The sequence below is a fragment of the Hevea brasiliensis genome, chromosome 18, assembly GCF_030052815.1.
Source record: "Hevea brasiliensis isolate MT/VB/25A 57/8 chromosome 18, ASM3005281v1, whole genome shotgun sequence".
NCBI lineage: Eukaryota > Viridiplantae > Streptophyta > Magnoliopsida > Malpighiales > Euphorbiaceae > Hevea > Hevea brasiliensis.
The window spans coordinates 36,475,243-36,499,400 of NC_079510.1; the positions used below are offsets into that span (position 1 = coordinate 36,475,243).

The window sequence follows — 24,158 nt, forward strand, 5'->3', positions numbered from 1 at the left end:
ATATGAGATCTTGAAGGACTAGATATATTCGACTCATTTATAAACCTCAATCAGAGCTACACTGAGATAATTAGCTCATCTTTTATTTTCAAATCAAATCTCTTTTATTTTTATCAATAAATAAATCACACACAATTTATATTTAAGAATATGATATGATATATTAATAAAATTATGATAATTTTATTAAAATCTTTTCATTTCATGTGAATGCCACACACACTCTCTATAATAGACGTGATATCTCAAAGGATCACAAATGATTTTCACCCTATACTGAAAAACAAATGGGAACATATTAGGAGTTAGTTGTCCATATGTAATTTCATTTAATTTTTTTTTTAAGGAATAAAATGCTTTATTACTGCGAAAATGAACAATCAACAGAAACCAACAAAGCAAAACGGTGAGGAATTTCCTCAACCCACAATAGCTACGAAAATTCTTTTTTTTTTTTTTTAATTAGCAATAGTATTTTCTATGCAATTGCTATGAATCGCCACCGGAAATTTCCTGATAAGAATGGACTAGTTTTGTCAACTTTGTTCTATTGACATCATTTTGATAGATTTGAACTATATAAAATCAATGAATTTTAATTTAATTATATTAACTAGAATCATTTTAAATTTATAAAATATTTATACAAAATTATTTTATAAAAATATTAAAATTTATCTCAAAAACTTTTTTTTATCTCAAAACTTTTAGTGATAAATGGAAAAAATAATTTAAATATTATTGTCTCAAAAAGAAATTAGTAATAAATATCATGATAAATAATTATGTCTTTAGTTTAATATTTAGTGACAAATTTAATTATAATTTAGTTTAATGGCTAAAGTTATATCACTTACCTGGCATAATTATTCGAGTTCTTAATATATATATATATTATCAATACATAAAAAAAATAACCCATATATATAGCTAACTTCAATTGGATTGAATTTAAGATTTAATTTAATTGAATTGATTTAGCAAATTTGGTAGAAAAATTCCAACACACAAAATGCCATATATTTGATATTTACATGTAACTTAAAGTGAAATACCAATCTAAATAATTAACCTCAAAACAGTCTAATTAAATCTTTAAGGATATATAATTAAGTTGACAAATTCAAACTCACATGGCGAACAGGAGAAGAAGAACAATCTTGGAAGCAAGGCCTGCAAAGAACATTTAATTTGTTATAAACCTACAAACCTGCATAACCTATGCATTTTCTGTGGCTGATTTCACTCTTCTTTCGTTCTTAATTCTTTATTTTTATGAAAAAAATATATATTTTTCAATTTTTTTTTCATGTCAATGTTTCTTCTAATCATGGAAGTTTTAAACTCTTCAGGTTTAAGTGAAGTGCATGAAAACATGGCATAATCATGTAATTGACATTTTGGATTATTTTAATTTCATACATTCCGGCTTTGATAAGCAAAATTTATTGGTTTCTAATCAAGTGATTTTAGTTTAGGTTGTAACCCCTCTTAAGGCCAGTATTACTGTGGGAGCTGTTGTCGAAAAAAATATTTCTTTTAAATATGTTAATTAAAGAATATTAAAAAATAATTTAAAATTAAATTTGATAAGTTATAGATTTAAGAATACTAAAATAATAAAATATCTTTTTTTAATTTATTTTTTTCGATTACATCTTATTTTTTTTTATAAAAAAAAAATCAATTTTGACCATTTAATTTCAATGTCAAACATATATTTATAATAGTTATCTATTAATAAAATCACTTATCTCTTCTATAAAAAAAATAATAATAATGTTCACTATAAAATATTAAGTAATAAGAAAATACTTTCATTCTTTCATACCATGGTTAAAATTAAAAGGAAGTATAATTGAGTTAAGTCTACATAATAAATTATTAAGTTTCTTTTTTAGAAGAATTATTAAATTTCGGTTAAATTTGAAAACTCAAAAATTCATATTTAAATTCAATTGAATTTTATCTTTTATGCTCGAATTTAAGCAATATAAATTAGGGGCAACCAATTAATTTGATTATAATTATCAATGAGCTAAGGTATAAAAGATTCAAGAGAATTTGACATGATAATGTTGGCGTTAAAATTTTTTAATAGCCCTAATATTATGGCAAAATCTTACTTTAAAAATTTTTATTAGTCAATTTTTAATTAAAAAAATTCTAAATGGAATTTAACTTATTAAAAAAATTATTGATTACAAATCCGTTACAAAAAATAATCGAATTGTGGTCACCTCTAACATCAATATTTATGATGATGTCAATAAATAACTAGCTAAGAAAATAGGATGAAAGTTTCTATCTTTTCATTTACAAATGAAGCAGAGAATTTGTCTAAATCAAAAGATTTACCTAATGCAAATATAATTTAGAGGTACTAGAATATGAAAAATTATTCCATATAATCGTTATATGTATAACGGATAAATTTTGACTGTTAATTATTATGAGATACATGTGAGATCTATCATGATTAATTTTATAAAAAAAAATTGTTATACATATATCGATTATATTTTAAAATTTCTACTATAATAGAGTAATTAAGAAAAAGATTAATCTAATTAAACCTAATGAAGTGGGTTGACTGAGGAAAGACATAATATAACACTTGACTATCTTTGCAAGTTAATTTGGAGTTCCTTACAGTACAATTAATCTTTACAATTAATGTTATTAGCAGCAATCTTAATGTTGTTGCTCATATTTAACATTTTTTCAAAAAAAATTATTTACACTACACTAAGTCCATTTTATATGTACATTGAGGATAATGTTTTATTCTTGGTCAAGCACTAGAGCTGTTTTTCATCACAATTTAATTTAGAAACCAACATCCCATATGCTTTCATTTAGCAAGAGCAAATGAAAATTTAACCTTCATGGGAAGCAATGCTCACAATGTAATTTACAAGATTTGATGAGTTGAAGCCTTGTCATTTGATTAACAATTTAGTGGTTGAGTTTTTAAGCGTCTGTTTCATATTATGTCTTCCTTCAAAATAAATCATTTGTAAGAAAAGAATTCAACTAAATTCTCATTAAATTATACTTAATTTTTAAAATGAATTATTTTTAAGTTAAAATAATTAAAATTTTTTTATTTCAAACATAATAATTAACTAAAACAAAATCAATTAAATTGAATTTTATAAGGGTATATATAAGGGTTAAAAGGAGTTCTAAATCCAACAACCTTAAGCTAGGGAATGATCAAATTTGTGGATCACATTTGAAATAAAAGTATATCCAAATTTTAAATTCTCATCTAAGATAATTATTTTCAAATTTATTGTCAACAAGCTTAAGTAAGTCATGCAAGCGACCAAGTGAATCCACAGAAGAATTGGGAGAGTGAAAATAGTCCGTAATATACTACACATCAAAACATAGAAAATTGTTGGAATCAATTCGATTCCAATTTAAGGGGAGTGTTATGAAAAGTTAATATAAATTTTACATATTTATTATATATTCCTATTTAATGTAAGATTTATATTTTTAAATAGATAGGATTTATATTCCTAATTAATAAGAGTAATTATAGTTGGATTTATATTTCTAATTAAGTAAAGTAGTTATATGAGATTTACATATAAATATGTAATCTTTTATTTTATAAAATAAATGAGAATAAAGATCTAGCCCTTTGTTGTTCTTTTCCTTCACTTGCTTGCTTCCTTCTTCTTCTTCTTGTTAATTAACTAGTTTTTTTTTTTTTTAGAGGATAAAATTTGACATTTCATTAATAAGAATAATAAGAAAAGTACAACATAATTAAAATATTTTGTTTAGAGATGATCTGGATAGAGTAGAAGAGTAGAATAGTCTTTCAAATAGTAATTAGTCTTTTTTTTTATTGTGGACGATCAAAGAAAATTTCTGCAATACTGCCCTTTTTGGAAATTTATTACTTCTATGGCCCACAAAAGATGTGAAACCACCAACTATCAATGGAGGAACAGGTCACACTACCAAGCTCCATTGATAGGATAGCATTGCCCATACCTGAGTCTCTAATCAAAAGAAATCAATAATTCACGCTATATTTTGAATTGCCAAATAGTGCATTTAAATATTAAAAAAAAAAACAAAATCCCATTAAGGGGAGAAAAATAGAATCCCAATAATGAGAAGAAACAAAATCTCAATATTGGGGAGAGAATCTCAGATCTGTTTCTAAATGACACAAATCTAAGAAGAAAAAATCAGATCTATTTCAAACGGATACAGATCTGAGAGATTATTTAAAAAAAAACTAATAATAAAATAAAAAAGAAATTAATTTAGGGTAACTACCGATGAAAAACTCACCGGTGGTTGCCCAAAGAAAAGAGATCTGAAAGAAAAAAGAAAAAAGGAGAGAGAAAAGAGGAGAATAATTAATTAACTAGTTAAATACTTGCACTATGGACAAATTTAATAGAAATTATTTATTTATTTATTTGATATTTTATTTTTTTATTAAAATTATTTCTAATATTTTTTATATAATTTAATTATTAAATTTTATAGCATGTAACTATAATTCTCACTTTAATATTTTATATTTTTTTAGAACCACTTTAATACTTTATTGTTAATTTTTATAAAAGATAATAATTACTATAATTATATGGCAATTTCTATATGATAAATGTGACGTAACAACATAAAATGAAATTTGTCCACATGGCAATATTAGATAAAATTCTATCTACTTTGCATAGATAGATAGATAGATAGATAGATAGATAGATAGATCGATAGATAAATAGATGATATTCTATTTTAAAGGGATTGTTATAAAAAGTCAATATAAATTTTATATATACATAATTAGTAGATTTTATATATTCCTATCTAGTGTAGGATTTATACTCCTAAATAGTTAAGATTAATATTCCTAATTAAGTAGAGTAATTATAGCAGGAATTATATTCCTAATTAGGTAAAGTAGTTATAAGAAATTTGTATATAAATATATAATATTTTATTTTATAGAACTAGTTTTTAAAATATATGTGTTGCACCTGTATCAAGTAATTTAGGATTATATTTTTTTATTTATAATATGTATATAATTTTAAATTTAATTATTTAAATAAAAATATTATTTTTGATGTTAGTTTAATTAGTATTATGAATAGAAAATTTTTATATTTTTAATAAGATTATTTTTTATAAAAAATTATATGTTATAATTAATCTAATTACTAACATATAATATTAATTTAACTACTAAGTCAAATATTATAAAATAAAAATTTGATATAATAGTAAATTTTCAAAAAATATTAATGTGTAAAAATATTTTTTTAAATTAAAATAATAAACTAATGTTGCATGCAAGTTTTCATATGGTACTAAATTCATTTAAACTCAATTTTTTTAGTTTTTATTATTAATTTTAAAATATTTTTTATATAATTAAAAATTAAAAATAACTATTAAAATATATCTAATGATTTAAAATTTTCATACTTATAATTTCTCATTTAATTGATATATTCACACTTTAATTAATATATATTTATAATACTATATTTCTAATCACATATATATATATATATATATATATATATACTATTAAAATAATTTTTAGAGATAATTTCAAAATTTGTAGCCTGTAATTTAATATATTGTTATTAGAAGGATAAAATTTTCATTTTTATTAAATTAATATTATAAAATTTTATGATGTTTCATTATTTTTTATATGTTAAACATATCAATTTCTTATTTCTAATTAGTATCAATGTCATGTTAATATTTTATGAAAAGTTATTATAAAAATATATTTTAATATTTTTTTAAAATACATTATTATACATAGATGTTAACAAAAATGGTTGTATATCAATTAATTATAAATAAATAAGTTTAACCATTTTTTTGGTGGTTTATACACTTTTTCATATAATTTATAGGGAAAAGTACACTCCAGTACTATATACTTTAGTCTTTTTAACATTAATGGCATGTACTTTATTTTATTGTAATTAAGGACAGAACTTTAGTTTCATTTGCGTTATAGGGACAAATTGCTAACAATATTAAATAACACTGATGTGGCACTCATGTGTGATGTAGCGCTGACATGGCTTATTGATTTGGCATGCCATGTCATTAATTTTTATGTCATTATTCATTTTGTCATCTAAGTATAAAAATATGAAAATACATGTCTTAAATTATAAACAAAGCAAAGTTCAAGCTCTACATGCTAGCATAAGAATTTTGAAAATGCATAAAAAAAAAAAATAAGGAAAGAGAGAGAGGGAGAGAGAGGTATGGCAAGTAGATAGAGATAGATGGAGAGAGAGAGAGATAAAGGCATATTGACTTTTTCATACTTCTCTCTTCATTTCTCCCTCTCTATCTTTCTCGCACTATGTCTCTCTCTCTCTCTCCACATTATACATGGCACTACATCAATGTGCCACATCAACGTCACGTTATATATGGAGGTCATATCAGCATCATTTAACACCATTAATAATTTATTTTTACAATGCAAATAGAGTTAAAGTTATTGTATTTAATTGCAATAAAACAAAATACATAACTTTAATACTAAAAATGCCATAATACAGGGTACTAAAGTGTATTTTACCCTAATTTATATTGTTTTAATGATTCATTGTGATCATTTTATATATAATATATTCTTTCCTAATTTTTTTAAAACACAGCATTAAAATTTTAATGTTATAAATAATATAAAAAATTAAGAAAATTTTTACATATTCACGATTTCACTAATTTATTCATAATGCCTTTTTAAATTGCACCAATTGAAGAATCCAAAATTCGTTATACTAAATAAAATTTATATTATATTAGTTCATTAATTAAAAAATAATAATTTTTTAAAACATCACAGATAGAGCCTTTGAATTTTTTTCTTATTATTAAAATAATAGTTTTTTTACACTTTATCTTATTTAGAATCTCAGCTTGTTGCATTAAAATTTGTAATATTTTAGGATTAAAATTACATATTTTTATTTATTTAAATTTAAATAATAATTAGTGTTTTATAAATAATAGTTTTATAGTTATATTAGAATTATTATTTTTATCAGTTAAAAAATAATTATTATAACAATAATTATACAAAGGTAGTTAATATAAATTATAATTCTATAAAATTTTGTTTTGTATTACAATAAAAAGACTTAGTAAAGTAGAAATATAAGCAGCTTGAATTCAAGCAATCATGCATAAAATTTGTTTGTTGTCAATTTTTAATTTTAATATATGATTTTATTATAATTAAAATTAGAGAATAATACCAACAAAAGCCTATTTTGAATCATACATTATTATGCTAAAGAGATAAATAATAATAAAAGAAAAACATTACGCATGGAAGGAAAATAAAATACGTGACTTCTGAAGAAAAATTTTTATATAGAGAGTTTTTTTTTTTATAAAGATAGTTTTATTTATATAAGAGTCCTTTTTTATTCAGAACATTAATATGTTATTAAAATTTAAATAATATTAAATTTTAAAATATTTTAATATTATAAAAATAAGGGTATTTTAATGAATTTAAAAGTTTGCCCCTCATTCAACCTTTTATATATAGTATATTAAGTATAGAGTAATGCTTATAAAAAAAATTATAGAGATTAATGAGAGTAAAAATGTAATCTTTTGAGATTATTAGGTCCATCCATTATACATTCTCTCACTCTCACTCTAAACATGAATTCCAACTTCTTTAATTAAGCAAAATTGTTTTATTATATTTAAGAGGCTATCATTTTTTAATGCTCCAAGTATATGTAATAATTAGCTATAATTCTTTATGGTTCTTTCCCTTCTCTTCCTTTCTTCCTTTTTTTTTTTAATTTTTTTTCTTCCTCCTATTCTTAACCTTAACAGAAATCATGCATATGCCTGAATAGTACCATGAGCTTAGGCAACTTTCTCCCTATAAAATATGAAAACAAGTCTACCAATCTCAAAATATATCACATAAAATCAATCCATCTTCCACATTGGCAAGTATAGAAGACCCATTTATTATTTATCTTTTTCTTCATCATCAGCAGCCATACAATTAAAGAAAAGAATTATCTTCCACATAATCAAAATGGGTGGTTTCAATCTTGAAAACCTTTCATAATCACCATCCTCATTATTGCCTTGTTTGTTTGTTCTTGAAGATTTGAATCTTTCCATGCAAGACAAGGCAAGTACTGGAGGCAAAGCACAACTGCCCAGCAAACTCAGTGTTTTTGCAGAAAGAAAAGGTTACGGTGTTAGCCATCACCTTAGCCGTATAGCTTGTCAAAGTTCATGGATTCTCATTACATTTGGGCTGATGAAACTATGGCAACAAACAAAGGACAGAGCTCTACCACTTTCAATAGAAAAATCATACAATGAAACCAATATATGTACAATAGTTTCATTGTAACTATTGATTGTGGTAGATTCCTACCATGATTAATAATTCTAATTAAACCATTGTATTTAAAATAGTTGCACAAAATAAAAATTTCTTTCAATGTCCTTGACTATGGTGCTAAAGGTGATGCGCAAACCGATGACACAAAGGTGATTATTTCATGAAGCTTTCATACATTTTCTCCCCTATGAGTGGCATATGAACTTATGATTAGGTTATATGAAAAGAAAACTAAGAAAATATGACAATAGGTTTCATTTATATAAAAAAATATATGTTTCCCAAGAAAATATGACAATAGGTTTCATTTATATAAAAAAATATATGTTTCCCATATGAACAATGTAGTAATCTTGAGTAGCACCTGCTAACGACTTGAGCAGCGGTCAATGAAATCAAATATTAAACAAGGCAATCACAATATACTAAAATAAGCAGGAGAGTGACACTAAAAAGATATGGTAATAGTGAAAGGCTGACCTTATTCCCATTATTGTTTGGAATTCTTACACTTGTCATTTTTAAACTGCAATTATGTGAGGCAGGCATTTGAGGCGGTATGGGTGGACAAGGTGTCATTGATGGACGAGGTACAACCTGGTGGAATGACCTACCAACACTTAGTCCAAACTCAGAGGTAAAGGATTTAAAAAAAAAAAAATTCCACTGCTTATTTAAAATTTAAGTAGTGGTTGCCAGTTCATATTCTATTAGAAATAACTCTGCCCTATTCTGTAAATGATATCTAGCAGGTAACCAGTGAGCTCAGTGAAAAAATGCCTAGCACCAAGCCAACAGTAAGTCACCTCCTCAAAAATCCTCCTTTCAGAGTCCCACAAGGGTGTTGTGATTAAGAATATTTTTGCTCATGGTGTTGCTCTATCTGTGCAGGTTCTAAGGTTCTATGGAAGTACTGGTGTGACCGTCACCGGCATATGTAACAATTCAAAACATGCACAAGTGTTAAGGTTTCTAGTTTCACTGCTGCATCCCCTGAGGACAGTCGAAACTCAGATGGAATTCACCTGCAGAACTCCCGAGATGTGCTCATTTACGGCACTGATCTTGCTGGTGGTAATGCCAGAAACTAAACTAGTGAACCTACTAATCCATAATGAATGTTGTTTGCGTGGTAGCACAATAACAAGTAACTAGTAACACCAAACATAAGAGATTAGACAAGAATCTAGAATAAGAGCCTCAGAGGCTATACTCATCATGATGTCTGCATGCATAAAATAGGATAAGTTATTAATTTCTATGGCTTTCCACAGGGGATGACTGTGTATCTATTCAAACTGGATGTTCAAATGTTTACATATACAATGTAAATTGCGGACCTGGACACGGCATTGGCATCGTAGGGCTTTGAAAAGACAACACCAAAGCCTGTGTTTCAAACGTCACTGTCCGGGACGCCGCAACGCAAAACATATTAATTGGTGTCAGGCAGGCATGAATACAAAAATATCCAAATTTAACCTAATATACAACTCAATATCACATAGAATGAAACCATCTAATATTATTTCATTACCAACTGCAGGGAGACTCAGGCTCAGAACAAGGCGTCACATTCTCAAACATTCAAGTTTCTGGAGTTAAAACTCCAATCATGATTGACCAATTCTACTGTGATGGCAGCAAATGCTCAAAAAAATCTTCAGCTGTGGCTGTGTCAAAGATAAACTATGTGGACATAAAAGGCACATATACAAGAAATCCTGTTGTACACTTCGCATGCAGTGACAACTTGCCATGTACTGGCGTATCACTAGATACTACAGAGCTGAACTCAGACGGAGAAGATTCCCAACCTTTCTGTTGGAACGCATATAGAGAACTGGAAAGTACAACTGCCCCGCCAATTAACTGCTTGCAATCGGGCAATCAGGAAAGCCCGTAGTTAATTGCTGAGTTTAGCTTAGGTATTCATACATATAGCTATATGCATGATATAAATTTGTACACCCACATAGAAGGTTGCTCTAGGCATGCATGAATTGCTCAATTTCTGTTCTGGAAGAATATACAGCATCATTATTCTGTAATCTATGAGTTTATAGTTCATACATATATAACATCCCACCATTTTTCATCTTTGAAGACTGTAAAATTAAATGTAATCTTTAAGCATATTGTACTACCCTAAGGATTCTTTGACAACCAAGATATTTATAATTAGATTCATAATTAAATAAATTAGTTAATAAATTCATAATTAAATACAAACTAAAAATCAAATTAGGAGAAGAATATCTTAAAAAAAAATAAATCCTGTAATTTAAAAAAAAAGTTAAATATTTTTCAAAAAAGATGAAATTATCCAATTTTTTATTGTGGTAAATTGATATAATAAATCCTATAATTAATCCCATAAAAAATCAATCATATTAAAAGTTTAAAATTAAAAGATTTGCCAATACAAATGATGAAACTAACCGCATTGAAAATAAGAGAAATTAGAGTAAATGATGAAAGTTGCATGAAAGAGGAAGAAGAATAACACTAGTTTCATATTTTCTTTGAGAATCTCTGATTTTGAAAAAGCGTTCAATTAAGATTAGCATTTGCTATTTAATTTCATTATTTCTTCCAGTAATCAACAAAAATTCCTACAAATTACACCTGCAAATATATATATAAATTTCTGGGGGCTTGCGTTGTCATATGTATAATTAATGTGTATGCATTAATCTTAAATTAATTGAGTTTGATTATACGATTTTTTTATTCAATTATATTAATTATCAAATTCACATTAATATCTAAAATTTATAAATACTTTAAAATTATTTCTCTTTATGTCATCTTAGACCTTTTTTTTCTTCTTATCCTCTACTAACTTATCACATTTTTATAATTTTTTTTACTTATTATCAAAATGTTTTCGTATTAGCTTTCGGATTAAGACTGAATTTTCTATTGGAACAATCTTAAACACATACGACCTGCATTGTTTTAATGCATTTATAATAAATAATCTTATAACGATTTCTAATAGAATCGAACGAATTCGGATAGATGAGAAAAGAAAATTTTCATCCTTACTATCTAAAAAAATGTTTTCTTTTTTTATTTTTCTCTTTTTATCTATTTTTTTTGTCATTTTTGTAAATTATTTTATTCAAAATTATCGAGAAGATTAATGAATATTAATTTTTTTTTTCAATTTACTTTATCTCTACCAAACACTAATTATTTTTGTAATTTTCTAAAATCTAACTTATCACTTTCTTCTTTCTTTATTAATAAACTGAGATAAAAAGTAATTTAATTAAATTAAAAAATATTTTATTATAATTTAAATTATTTAATTACTTCTTTAATCACCACACAAAAATCTTAAACAATATATAAAAGTAGACGGATGGAGCAATTAGCTATTGTAGATCGGAAATTTCCTTATAAGAGTCGACTAGTTTCGTCAACTTTGTTCTATTGACGTATTTTGGTAGATTTCAATTAAATAAAACCAATGAATTTAAATTCAATGATATTAATTAGGATCATTCTAAAATTATAATTTATTTATACAAAATTATTTTATAAAAATATTAAAATTTATCTCAAAGAAATTATTTATTTATCTCAAAATTTTTTGAGATACATAGAAAAATAATTTAAATATTATTGTCTAAAAAAGTAATTAGTGATAAATATTATGATAAATATATAATAACGTCTTTAATTTAATATTTAGTAAAAAATTTAATTACCTTAATAATAATTTATAGTGTCAAAAATATGTGTTACTATAAATACACTTTTAAAGCAATATGTTATTTGCTTCTAAAAGTCATCATTTGAGATAAATATATATATATATATATATATAAAAGTTTTATTATATAATCTCAAAATGCAAATCCTAACAGGTAAAATGGGATTATAATTAGTTTCCATTAATAAAAAAAATATGCCATTTCTGTTATTATGTTTTTAATTAACTAGGTTTGCAATCTATTTAAGAGCAATTATTAATAAAAAAAAAAAAAACGTTATCGCCTCTCTAAATTCTCTTCTTCCTTTCCCCCCTTATGAACTCTTTGAAGAAGTCACTGGTGAATATTTTAATCGATTGTTACCCATTCCTTTTCCTTTTTGACTTTTTTTATATTTATTTTATTTTTTTTAATAATTAATCTCAAAATATATATCATTTTAGAACATATCTATTTTGTCATTGATTAGTTCTATTCTTATTGATAAATTTGAATTTTATCTCCTCTATTGAGAGGATTTATTGTCTCTTCTTCTATGAGAATTTGATATTCCCTTTTATGTAAGGATTTTTTTTTTTTTAAATCATAGAGTTGTGAGATGTTTTACATTGTTATTTGAGTAAGAATGAAATAATAATACAAATTTTCTCTTTAAGAGGATTTTAAATATGATGGTTTACAGATCGAGTTTATATAAATAACGTAGAGTTAAATAATGGTAAATTGTCATCAAATGGAGCATGCTTCTCTCTGAATGACCAACTCAAACGTTTTGTTAATATAATTAAATCTTTTAAATCAAGAACATTTCTATTATATTTTATAAAAGCGATTTATCTTAAATTAAAATTATAGTAGCATGAAATTTTGTACTCTGTCTCTAATTAATGAAACTTTTATCTTTTATTTTTAAAAAAATTAATAATCATTAATAAAATAAATTTTATTTTGTAAAAAATAAAATTATGATAAAAACACTTCAATTGGATTGAGTTTAAGATTTAACTAGAAAATTCCAATGCCATATATTTGATATATACATGTAATTAAAAATGAAATAAAAATCTAAAACAATTAGCCTCAAAACACCTGAATATATATATATATATATGATGACAAATTGAAACTCACAAGCCCAACAGGAGAAGAAGAACAAACTTGGAAGCAAGTCTTGCAAGGAATATTGAATTTGCTATAAACCTACAAACATGCATGACCAATGCATTTTCTGTACTCTTCTTTTGTTCTTAATTCTTTATTTTTATAAAAAAAATATTTTTCAAACTCTTTTTGTTCATGTCAATGTTTCTTCTAATCGTGGAAGTTTTAACCTCTTCACGCTTAAGTATAGTGCCTAATAACATAGCATAATCATCGTAATTGACATTTTGGATTATTCTAATTTCATGAATTGCGGCTTTGATAAGTAAAATTTCTTTTTTTTTTTTAATAAATTTATTTTATTAAAAATCAGGAATTGATCCTTATAAAACCCCTTTTACCAACCTATGATACATAGTATTCATCATCTGAAATAACATTATTGATAAAAAAAGAAAGAACAGTCCAAAACATAAGATTAGCATAAGATAAAGTTGCCCTAACCATAGAATGAGCTACTTTATTGACTAATCTTCAAAACCATTTTTAGTTTCGAGTTAAGTGATTTTATATAATTTTTTACGTTTTAGTTGCTTTTATAATAATTATCTATTAATAAAATCACTTCTCTCTGTAAAAAAATAACATTCACTAAGAATTTTTCTTTGGTAGAAATATTATTTTCTTTCAATTAAAAATATAAAATAAAATATTTGAAATTATATTTTAACTTTTTTTAATATATATATATACATATATAAAAATATTTAAACTATTATTACGTAATGCATGAGTGAATGATTAGTGTATATATAATTTAGAGGAACTAAAACAGGGTAATTAAGAAAAAGATTAATCTAATTAAGTCCAGTGAGGTAAGCAGCCATCTAATCTAATCCCTGAAGGCAAGGCATAATATCTGGGATTAACTGACTTAACGGCATGTAACTGTCATTTTCAATCTGAATGATCTCTTATCATCAATACATTTTCAATGTTAAACTCAGATTTTTTGCCTTGTCTGCAGGCGCTTTTCAAGGCTTTAAAATTCAGACATTACCTGGCCAGGCCATTGAACATTGTGGGCTAGAAGAACATGAAATAGCTTTCTGCACAGAACATAGATATGTGTTATAATCCCATTGCAAGAAAATTAATAATGTCCCACATTAAAAGTATAAGATTTTAATATGGGGTATATATAAAAGCTTAGGCTCTCTAACCTTAATAGCTAGCTTTTGGAATGTGGTTCTCCTAACTTCATATCAATAGTATCAAAATTAGTGTGATACTTGATGTTAAATATGATTATACAATAAGACCATAGTTATCAAAATTGTTGATTAACAAGTCTAGCTTGGGTTGGTCTAGTGACTGAAAGCTTATCACACACTTGGCAAAACAATGTTTGAATTCCCATTCCCCCAATTCTCTACTAAAAAAAATTGTTGATTAACAAAGTCATACTTTTAACTTTTTTTTTTAATCATCAAGAAGCTTAATATAATCACTTTAACTATCTTTACAAGTTAGTTTGGAGTTCTTTATACTACAATTAATGTTATGAGCAGCAAGCTTAATGTTGCGGATCATATTTAACAACAATTTAAAATATATATATATATATATATATATATATATATATATATATATATATATATATATATATATATATATACACACACACTACACAAGTCCATTTCAAAAATGCATCAAGAGAATGTTTTATTCTTGGTCAAGCACTCAAGCGGTCTTCATCACAATTTAATGCAGAAACCAACTTCCCATATGCTTTTATTTAGAAGGAGTAAGTGAAGATTTAATCTTCATGAGAAGCTATGCTCACAATATAAATTACAAGATTTGATGAGTTGAAACTTTGTCATTTGACTAATAGTTAATTGATTGAATTTTCGAGTGCCTGTCTCATATTATTGGTTTTTTTTTTTTTTTTTTACGAAATAAATCATTTGTAAGAAAATGATTAAATTGAATTTTCATACAATTATCTTAATTTTTATTTCTTTTAAAATGGTGTTTTTTTTTAAATTAAAAATAATTAAATTCTTTCATTTCAAACATGAGCATTGACCAAAAAGAAATCAATTAAATTGAATTTTTGTAAATTTTTAATTTTCAAACAAGAGGTATAGGAGTTAAAGGAGTTCAAAAACCAACAACCTTAAGATTTTGTTTGGAATAAATAATTTGCAAAAGAAGAATACAATTAAATTATCACACAATCATACTTGATTTTATTTCTTTTAAATTAAATTTTTAAAGTTAAAAAGAATTGAATTCTTTCATTCTAAATATAAGAATTGACTAAAAAAAATCAATTAAATTAAATTCTTATAAAATTTTAGTTTCCAACAAGAGTAAGTTAGGGAATGATCAAATTAGTGGGTCGCAAATGAAATAAAAGTAAATCCTAATTTTAAATTCTCTTCTAAGATAATTATTTTCAAATTTATTGTCAATAAGCTTAAATAGGTCATGCAAGTAACTATGTGAATCAACAGAAGATTAGAGAGAGAGAAATAATCAATAATATACTACACATCAAAACATAGGAAACAAATAGACAAACTAAGAGAAAATTGAAGAAGGAACCCATCCTTTATCTAACTATGTATCATATGGCTGAATAGTACCATGAGCTTAGGCAACTTTGTCCCTATAAATACATGCCCACCAATCTCAAAATTGATCACATAAAATCAACACATCTTTCACATTGGCAAGTATAGAAGACCCATTTATGATTTATCTTCTACTTCATCATCAGTAGCCATATTATTAAAGAAAAGAATTATCTTCCACATAATGAAAATGGTCCGTTTCTATCTAGAAAACCTTTCACTCATCACCATCCTCATCATTGCCTTTTTTGTTTGGTCTTCAAGATTTGAATCTTGCAATGCAAGACAAGACAAGTACTGGAGGCAAAGCAAAACTGCCCCAGCAGAGACTGTTTTTTTGCAGAAAGAAAAAGGTTATGGTGTTAGCCACGACCAAAGCCGTACCTTCTCAAAGTTTGTGGATTATCATTACATTTGGGCTGATGAAACTATGGCAACAAACCAAGGACAGAGCTCTGCCACTTTCAATGTCTATGACTATGGTGCTAAAGGTGATGGGCATACCGATGATACAAAGGTGATCATTTCATGAAGCTTTCGTACATTTTCTCCCCTATGAGTAGCATAAATGAACTTATGATTAGGGTCTATGAAAAGGTAACCAAGAAAATATGAAAAAGGGTAGGTTTCATGTATATAAAAAATTTATGCTTCCCTATATGAACAATGTAGTAATCTTGAGTAGCATCTGCTAAGGACTTGAGCAAGGACTTGAGCAGCAGTCAATGAAATCAAATATGGACAACGCAACCACAATATACTAAAATAAGCAAGAGAGTGACACTATAAAGATATGGTAATAGGCTAATAGTGGAAGGCTGACCTTATTCCCTTTATTGTTTGGAATTCTTACACTTGTCATGTTTAAACTCCTATTCTGTGAGGCAGGCATTTGAGGCTGTATGGGCAGCTGCTTGCAAAGTAGAGGCATCAACAATTGTTGTTCCATCTGGGTCTACTTTCCTTGTCCAACCAGTATCTTTTGCAGGTCCTAATTGTGCAGAAAACATTATATTTCAGGTAAAATTTCCGTAAAATCTTATGAGCACAATTATTTTTAATTATAATATATTTGTTTGAATTCAAAAAATTATTCCACAAGCCTCACTTATCATTTGAAGGTTGAAACTTTAGGCTAGTAAAATGAACTTTTCTTTTTTTGTGATTAAGCTTTATTGAAATTTGAACTCATAACTAGAATTTATCTGTAATCTCATGCAGTTGGATGGCAAGATCATAGCTCCTACTAGTGCTGGAGCTTGGGGATCAGGGCTTTTACAATGGATTGAGTTCACAAAACTGAAAGGGATCACAATCAGAGGTAAAGGTGTCATTGATGGACAAGGTTCAGCCTGGTGGCATGAACTACCAACACTTAGTCCAAACTCGGAGGTAAAGGATTGAAACAAAATCTACTGCTTATGTTAAATTTAAATAGTAGTTGCCAGTTCAAATTCCATTACAAATAACTCTGCCCTATTCTGTAAATGATATCTAGCAGGTAACCGGTGAGCTCAGTAAAAAAATGCCTGGCACCAAGCCAACAGTAAGTCTCCTCCTCACATATCCTTCTTTCAGAGTCACTCTTCCAAGGGCGTTGTGATTAAAAATGTTTTTGCTCATGCTATTGCTCTACATGTGCAGGCTCTAAGGTTCTATGGAAGTACTAATGTGACTGTCACTGGCATAACAATTCAAAACAGCCCTCAAACTCACCTCAAATTCGATGATTGCACAAGTGTTCAGGTTTCTGGTTTCACTGCTGCATCCCCTGCGAACAGCCCACACACAGATGGAATTCACCTGCAGAACTCCCGAGATGTGCTCATTTACAGCACAGATCTTGCTTGTGGTAATTCCAGAAACTAAACTAGTGAACCTACTAATCCATAATGAATGTTGTTTTCGTGGTAGCACAATAACAAGTGACTAGTAACTACTGAAAGTAACACCAAATACACTAGATGATTAGAAAAGAATCTACAATGAGCCTCAGAGGCTAAATTCATCATGATGTCTGCATGCATCAAATCGGATAAGTTATTAATTTCTATGGCTTTCCACAGGGGATGACTGTGTATCTATTCAAACTGGATGTTCAAATGTTTACATACACAATGTAAATTGCGGACCTGGACATGGCATTAGCATCGGAGGGCTTGGAAAAGACAACACCAAAGCTTGTGTTTCAAACGTCAATGTCCGGGATGTTGCAATGCAAAACACATTAACTGGTGTCAGGATAAAGACATGGCAGGCATGAATACCACAACATCCAAATATATACCAATATACAGTTCAATATCACATAGAATGAAACCATCTAATATTTATTTCATTTACCTACTGCAGGGAGGCTCAGGCTCAGTACAAGGCATCACATTCTCAAACATTCAAGTTTCTGGAGTTGAAACTCCAATCATGATTGACCAATTCTACTGTGATGGCAGCAAATGCTCAAATAAATCTTCAGCTGTGGCTGTGTCAAATATAAACTATGTGGACATAAAAGGCACATATACAAGAAATCCTGTACACTTTGCATGCAGTGACAACTTGCCATGTACTGGTGTATCACTAGATTCTATAGAGCTGAAGTCAGTCGGAGAAGATTCCCAACCTTTCTGTTGGAACACATATGGAGAACTGAAAAGTGTAACTGTCCCTCCAATTAACTGCTTGCAATCGGGCAAATCAAGAAAGCCCATTGTTCATTGCTGAGTTTAGCTTAGGTATCTATACATATTGCTAGGTATGATATAATTTGTATACCCACATAGAATGTTGCTCTAGGCATGCATCGATTTCTGTTCTGAAGAATATATAGCATCGTTATTCTGTAATCTATGAGTTTACAGCTCATACATAACATGCCACCATTTCATCTTAGAAGACTATAAAATTAAATGTAATCTTTAAGCATATTGCACTATTCTAAGGATTCCATGACGCCAGTCTTTATGACAGTGGGCCATAGATGAAGAACATGTGAATTCTAAAAGAAAATAAGTTTCAGTTGGGCATTAAAGCATTCATAACAGATGAAGATAGATGGGTGACAGACCAACCAGAAGCATGGATTATTTATTTATTTTTTTTTTGAAAAAAGAATATCTAAAACTTCATGCAAACATAAAAGTAGAAAATAACAAGTTCAGAGGCACTTCGAAGGGACCAAATTTGTCTCAAGACCAATTTAACGTTGACTTTAAGTATGTCTATTGTCTCAAATGCAAATACAGTTTCTTGTCACCAAAAATAAAAAATAAAAAAAGCAGCAAACTCAAAGTTTTCATGTACGGTACAGATGTACCATAAGAATCCAACACGCCCACACCCACCCCCAACCACACACACACACACACACACACCCAAAAAAGCCAAAATAAGGAAATAAGAAGGAAAAGAAGAAGAAGAAGAAGAAAAAGAAGAAACAATATTTTTAGGACAAGTATATGCATTGACAAATGAAATATCCTGACAAACAATACAAGCTATTGAACATTCATTACATATATCAACTAAAAGCTACATGCAATCACTTCTTTTGTCAATAACTTGCAGCACAACCATCTATTGCAACCACCAACTTGTAACATATGCTTTTAAGTTCAATATCAGCAAATTCTGAGGCACAATATCTGCAGTATCAGCCCAAATGTCACCTGTTCAGCAAATAGCATTGAGAAAAATATTATAAAAAGGGAAAATCTGTAACAAGAGAACTAATAAAAAAATTAATTATTCAGTTCATACATTTTTATATATCTGATGCATCTGGATAAGCCCATGTCTGCAATCATGATTTCCCAAAACCAACAGCAACGTTCTTTCTTTTGCGCGTTTCAATTCTTTCAGGACTCAGGAGTCCAGTCTTATCCTCATATTTATTTTCTAAGGCCTGTAAAAATTATCAGCACCAAACAATATGATATTCCAATCCACAAAAGAGCCTGATAATAATCCAGGATATACATATGGAATTTCTTTGCCATAACAATATTAACAAACCAAATTATACAAAAACAAAATAACACAATTAGATTTTGTATAATGTCTTACTAGAAACAAAGCCGATTGAATTTGCATTTGGCTAGTAAAATGCTGTATATTGCTGCAGCAGCAACAAATATAGTTATCCAGGCATAAACAATGTATTGTCATTTGTATTCATCTCTCTCTTACAAGTGCAATGGGTGTGAGATAGTCTACCTTAGATCTAAATAGTGCTGTGATTTGCAGTGCGTCACTCAAATTAAAGGCACTATGCATAAGCATGCTTGCCCATGCATTGACTAGAAACCACCTTAATTGAAATCAATTAAGGTGTAACTATAATAAGATTATTTTATGGCAATTAAATGATCATGATTGCAGCGCAGGATTTTTGACCCATTCTTTTATGTTGGATTCGAAAGATCAATAGAACCTTTTATAATTCACAAATATCTGAGATTCCTCTTAAGTAAATGAAGAAAGAAAATGTCCATGTTCTGGCAACATGCTACAAAAAGGTCAGTACCTGGATTGCAAAATAGTAGTTCATTAAGTTGCTAATTGCTAGTTTCTATCATGCAATGGCTAAAGTTTTGTACAGAAACAACTGGGAAGCATGTCTAGCTCTATATATAAAAAATATTTTCTAGCATAGAAGTAAACCCAATTTTTCTCGTGGCATTAGCCGTTATGACCACTGGCGCACTTCCACTCACCTGTAGATCTCCACGAATACTGTCAAGAACTTCTTCAGTCATTCTATCAAAGAACAGAATCCCCTGCAAGATCATGAGCTATCTTAGCAAAAGACTAACACTTTGACAGCAGAGAAAACAACATAGATCTGTTAGAAGCTTGGTTTTATTTTATACAACACACACGCATATAGAGGAATTAAGAGGGGGCGAAAACTTGAGGAAGCACACAGTTAGGTCTGGAGCTTCATAATTGTGTCCCTTTGCTAGACATGAACTTCAATATACAAAATCTTTAAGAGACTTGTAGTAAACTATAGCCAACAAATTGATACTTCTTTTGGAGGATCCAAATAAAGTTGCGGGAAAAAGGCAGTAAGATTACAATATCAAGAGAACACTATACATTTGAAAATTTTATTTTTGGAAGTATAACTAGAAAATTAGTGCTGCAAGAAACATTCTCTATTAAACAAAATGAAAATTGATCTTGCAGTTGCACTTAATCTAAAAAAAATTCTAACCTCTAATATAGCAATCTGTCTGTTTTTATGTATATAGAAGCTGTAATACATGTACAGTAGTGTAGCCACATCCACTCAGAATTCCTCAATGAGAGGCATTCAACTAAATGTAAATACAATTGTAGCTTGCAAAACTTACAAGGTAACAAATTGTTATATCTAATCTTTTGTTATGAATAAGGTTTAAAGTGAAGAAAAGACCTGCAAATGGTCAAATTCATGCTGGAAAACCCTTGCAGGAAGACCTGACAAGTTGACAGTAAACCTAGCACCATTAATGTCCCTTGCATCAATCTTTACGGATTCTGGTCTCTGCAGGTATAAAATAATAGATATTCTAAATTGGTTTGAGGATCATACTGAACCAAACAACAAAAGATAATTTGTGTTGAAAAGTAAATTACATTCAAAACTATATATTAAGTACATCACAAGTCATGGCTATCTAAACTGTTTAAACAACAAATTATTTTTTGGCATATTGGGGCTGCAGTAAGATTCAGATCAGATACATGACCTCAACAAGAATTTATTTATTTATTTATTTATTTTTATTTTTATTTTTTTTGGAGGAGGGGGGGGGGGGTGTGGTGTGGGGTTAAAAGCAACAACTAAAACATAAAAATAAATGCAGTCATGACAATGCAGAACAACTTTTAGAACAATGAACTAAGAATTGGCACATGAGGCAGATTAATGCCTCTGAAATTCTCATCCAAAAATTATACTGAATATGGCACTTAAAGATTAAATAATTTCAGATTCAAAACAAACTAAGCCATGAACAAAACTTCAGTGAAAAGGAGTAAAGGGGATGGAGAGGGTGAACAAAACTTCAGTGAAAAGGAGTAAAGGGGATGGGGGTCGCGGGGTAGGGGCGGCGGGGGGTGGGGGTGCTGGGCCTGGGGGGCAGGCACACTCTGTAAGCAAGGTAGGGTTGGGGTGGGTGGGGAGGGTGTGGCGGGGTGGTGGTTGGGGCGTGCTGTGGGGCAGGCACACTCTGTAAGCAAGGTACCATTCTACTTGATATATAACCAATAAAAGTTATTTAAAACCAAGAGGCAGTTTCTATGTCAACATCTACTTTGCCTCTATATAGACAGTATGCATAATGTAACATGTCTGAGGATCAGATTTAATTCTCAACCTTAGGTGTGAATTTGATTTTTCCAATCTGGCATATTGAAGGATTGAATTCAAATTGACCTTTCCAAAATCCAAATTCAGGGAGTTGTTACGCTTAACAAAGTGCTCAAAATAAATTAACAGGCGTATCATATTCATTTAACCATTGACTTTATCAAGAAAAGGATTATTAAGGATATTTACAAAATATAGCATCATCATCATTATTAATTCTAAATTTTAAATAAATTTCATTTAAGATGGGAGAAAATGGATTAGACGAGTTTGATTAGGTTCAGAAGGTATTCAAATAATGGATTTGGTTCTAGTATAGACTTATGCATTGCTTGTTTTGAATCTTATGAATCCTGTTTGTTTGACGTCAGATAGGCGAATTACTATTTTTTTTTTAAAATGTGAATACTGTACTACAATCAGTTCTTCAAAATTTACTTGTACTATGGAACATAAATCAAGGAGGAGTAGACAATCAAACTGACATTTTCTACTGAGTTCTCGCTACTTTTAATGGAACTTAAGCTTGAAAAGAAACCCTTCAACCAAAAGATTAGCAGTAACAGTACCTCAACATCAGCATGAATCCTAGGAAAGGATAGGCAGCCTTCATTAAAAAGCACCATTTTCTTTGAATATTTGTTAACTCTTGGATTGACAAGAACGATTTCCTCTCCCTCACCGGGCTCTCCAACTGGATTAAACACCATAAGTTGAACATTAATTCCTACTTGGGGTGCTGAGAGCCCAATACCATCAGTTCTGTTAAAAAGGAAGCCAAGAAGTATTTTCACAACCTGTACGTAGCAAGGATTATCTATAAGCATCTAATTATTAACAATAGTATCAAGGATTAAAAATGGCAAATCGGTATATAGCCATACGAACATCCTAGAATGTAATAACAAATTGAGGGAGAAAACATTCATTTACCAAATAACAGCAATAATTTCTGACTAAAATACAAAACTCAATAACTAAGCCACCCAAGGAGCACAATTAAACTACAACCACGAAGCAGGATAACAACTTCCATAGTCTACCAGGTTATTGAATAATTATTCTCCATGATGAGCACAAGCCAACTTCTTTCAAATGCACTTACTTGTACATTAGATCGAACATTACATCCACCAGCTTCTTCAAATTCTCATCGAACATATCGATTCGCTTGTTCTTCGCCCTCAGTATAGGGTCCGGATATTCCACGATTTTGAGTGGTGCCTCAAAATGAAGATCAGCAGCTAGTAACATTCGAGTAAAACCACCGAAAAAAATCAGAAGAAAACTCAAAAAAAAAAAATCAATTAAATTTCGTAGTATGAAATTTGAGGTCCGCTTACGGGAAGCTACTTCGTCTTCTTTGAATGAGAAGCCTCGCTTGGCCTGAGAGCGAACCGCCGCTGCAGAAAGTTTTGCAGTGGAGGAAAGCCGGGCGGTTGAAGATAATCGGTTGAAACAGAAAAAGGAAGTGCCGAGACCAGTTTGGCGGTGGAAGAAGGGAAGGAGAAGCGTTAGCGATGGTGAATAGGTGTGGAGGCCTGCCGCACGAGCCGCCATGGCCGCAAAGCAAAGGCTGTGGCTGAAAATGTTAAAATTGAAGTGTGGTGATGAGAACCAGAAAACAAAATTGATAATAAATTGTTTATATATGCATTTTAAATAATAATATTAATAACTACCATTCAATTGTCACACTAGTCTGTCGATTATAATTAATTTTTATCTACTGCCCTTGAATTTTAGAATTATTTTAATAAAGTCCTAAAATTTTAATTTATATTATAAAAATAATTTAATTTTAATTTTATATCAATTATAATCCTTTTGTAAAGACTGATCGTAAATGCCTTACTAACTTTAACACAGCAAAAAAGATTCTCTCTAATTCTAATATTTTTATAATAAAAAATATATTTCTCTGT

At 28.6% G+C, this 24,158-nt stretch overlaps 2 protein-coding genes, 1 long non-coding RNA gene and 1 pseudogene across 5 annotated transcripts; 2 read left to right on the forward strand and 2 right to left on the reverse strand.

Moving 5' to 3' along the window:
- The first annotated feature begins 8,969 nt into the window (after positions 1 to 8,969).
- Positions 8,970 to 10,316, forward strand: LOC110669677 (polygalacturonase At1g48100-like; annotated as a pseudogene).
- A 3,757-nt stretch (positions 10,317 to 14,073) lies between these two features.
- Positions 14,074 to 18,356, reverse strand: LOC110669297 (uncharacterized). 3 transcript variants are annotated; one of them, XR_002497662.2, is made up of 3 exons: positions 17,595 to 17,726; positions 16,702 to 16,869; positions 14,074 to 14,345 (listed from the first exon to the last, which is right to left on the reverse strand). It is a non-coding gene; the product is annotated as an uncharacterized LOC110669297 (long non-coding RNA). The 3 variants fall into 3 exon arrangements; XR_009146044.1 differs by lacking the exon at positions 14,074 to 14,345 and adding an exon at positions 18,222 to 18,356 and having other exon boundaries at positions 15,669 to 16,869; positions 17,595 to 18,058; XR_009146045.1 differs by lacking the exon at positions 14,074 to 14,345 and adding an exon at positions 18,222 to 18,343 and having other exon boundaries at positions 15,669 to 16,869; positions 17,595 to 18,109.
- On the forward strand, positions 16,063 to 18,599 carry LOC110669290 (polygalacturonase At1g48100). Its single transcript, XM_021830877.2, has 7 exons — positions 16,063 to 16,395; positions 16,767 to 16,898; positions 17,100 to 17,270; positions 17,380 to 17,424; positions 17,523 to 17,730; positions 17,945 to 18,135; positions 18,231 to 18,599. The coding sequence occupies exons 1-7, from the start codon at positions 16,063 to 16,065 to the stop codon at positions 18,597 to 18,599; spliced, it is 1,449 nt and encodes a 482-aa protein (XP_021686569.2).
- A 718-nt stretch (positions 18,600 to 19,317) lies between these two features.
- LOC110669283 (peptide deformylase 1B, chloroplastic/mitochondrial) lies at positions 19,318 to 23,868 on the reverse strand (the record flags this gene model as incomplete). The annotated part of the gene is made up of 7 exons (XM_021830863.2): positions 19,318 to 19,543; positions 19,635 to 19,779; positions 20,591 to 20,653; positions 21,295 to 21,405; positions 22,803 to 22,995; positions 23,339 to 23,477; positions 23,577 to 23,868. Coding segments are annotated over 6 exons (900 nt in total), but the record flags the coding sequence as incomplete, so codon positions are not given.
- Between the last annotated feature and the right edge of the window lie 290 nt (positions 23,869 to 24,158).

Excerpts from the sequence above, each read along its gene's own strand:
- LOC110669290 (XM_021830877.2), top strand. The coding sequence starts at position 16,063 with ATGAAAATGGTCCGTTTCTATCTAGAAAACCTTTCACTCATCACCATC. Across the intron at positions 17,271-17,379 it reads CACTTAGTCCAAACTCGGAG|GTAACCGGTGAGCTCAGTAA; the intron begins GTAAAGGATTGA and ends GATATCTAGCAG. Across the intron at positions 18,136-18,230 it reads TCAGGATAAAGACATGGCAG|GGAGGCTCAGGCTCAGTACA; the intron begins GCATGAATACCA and ends TACCTACTGCAG.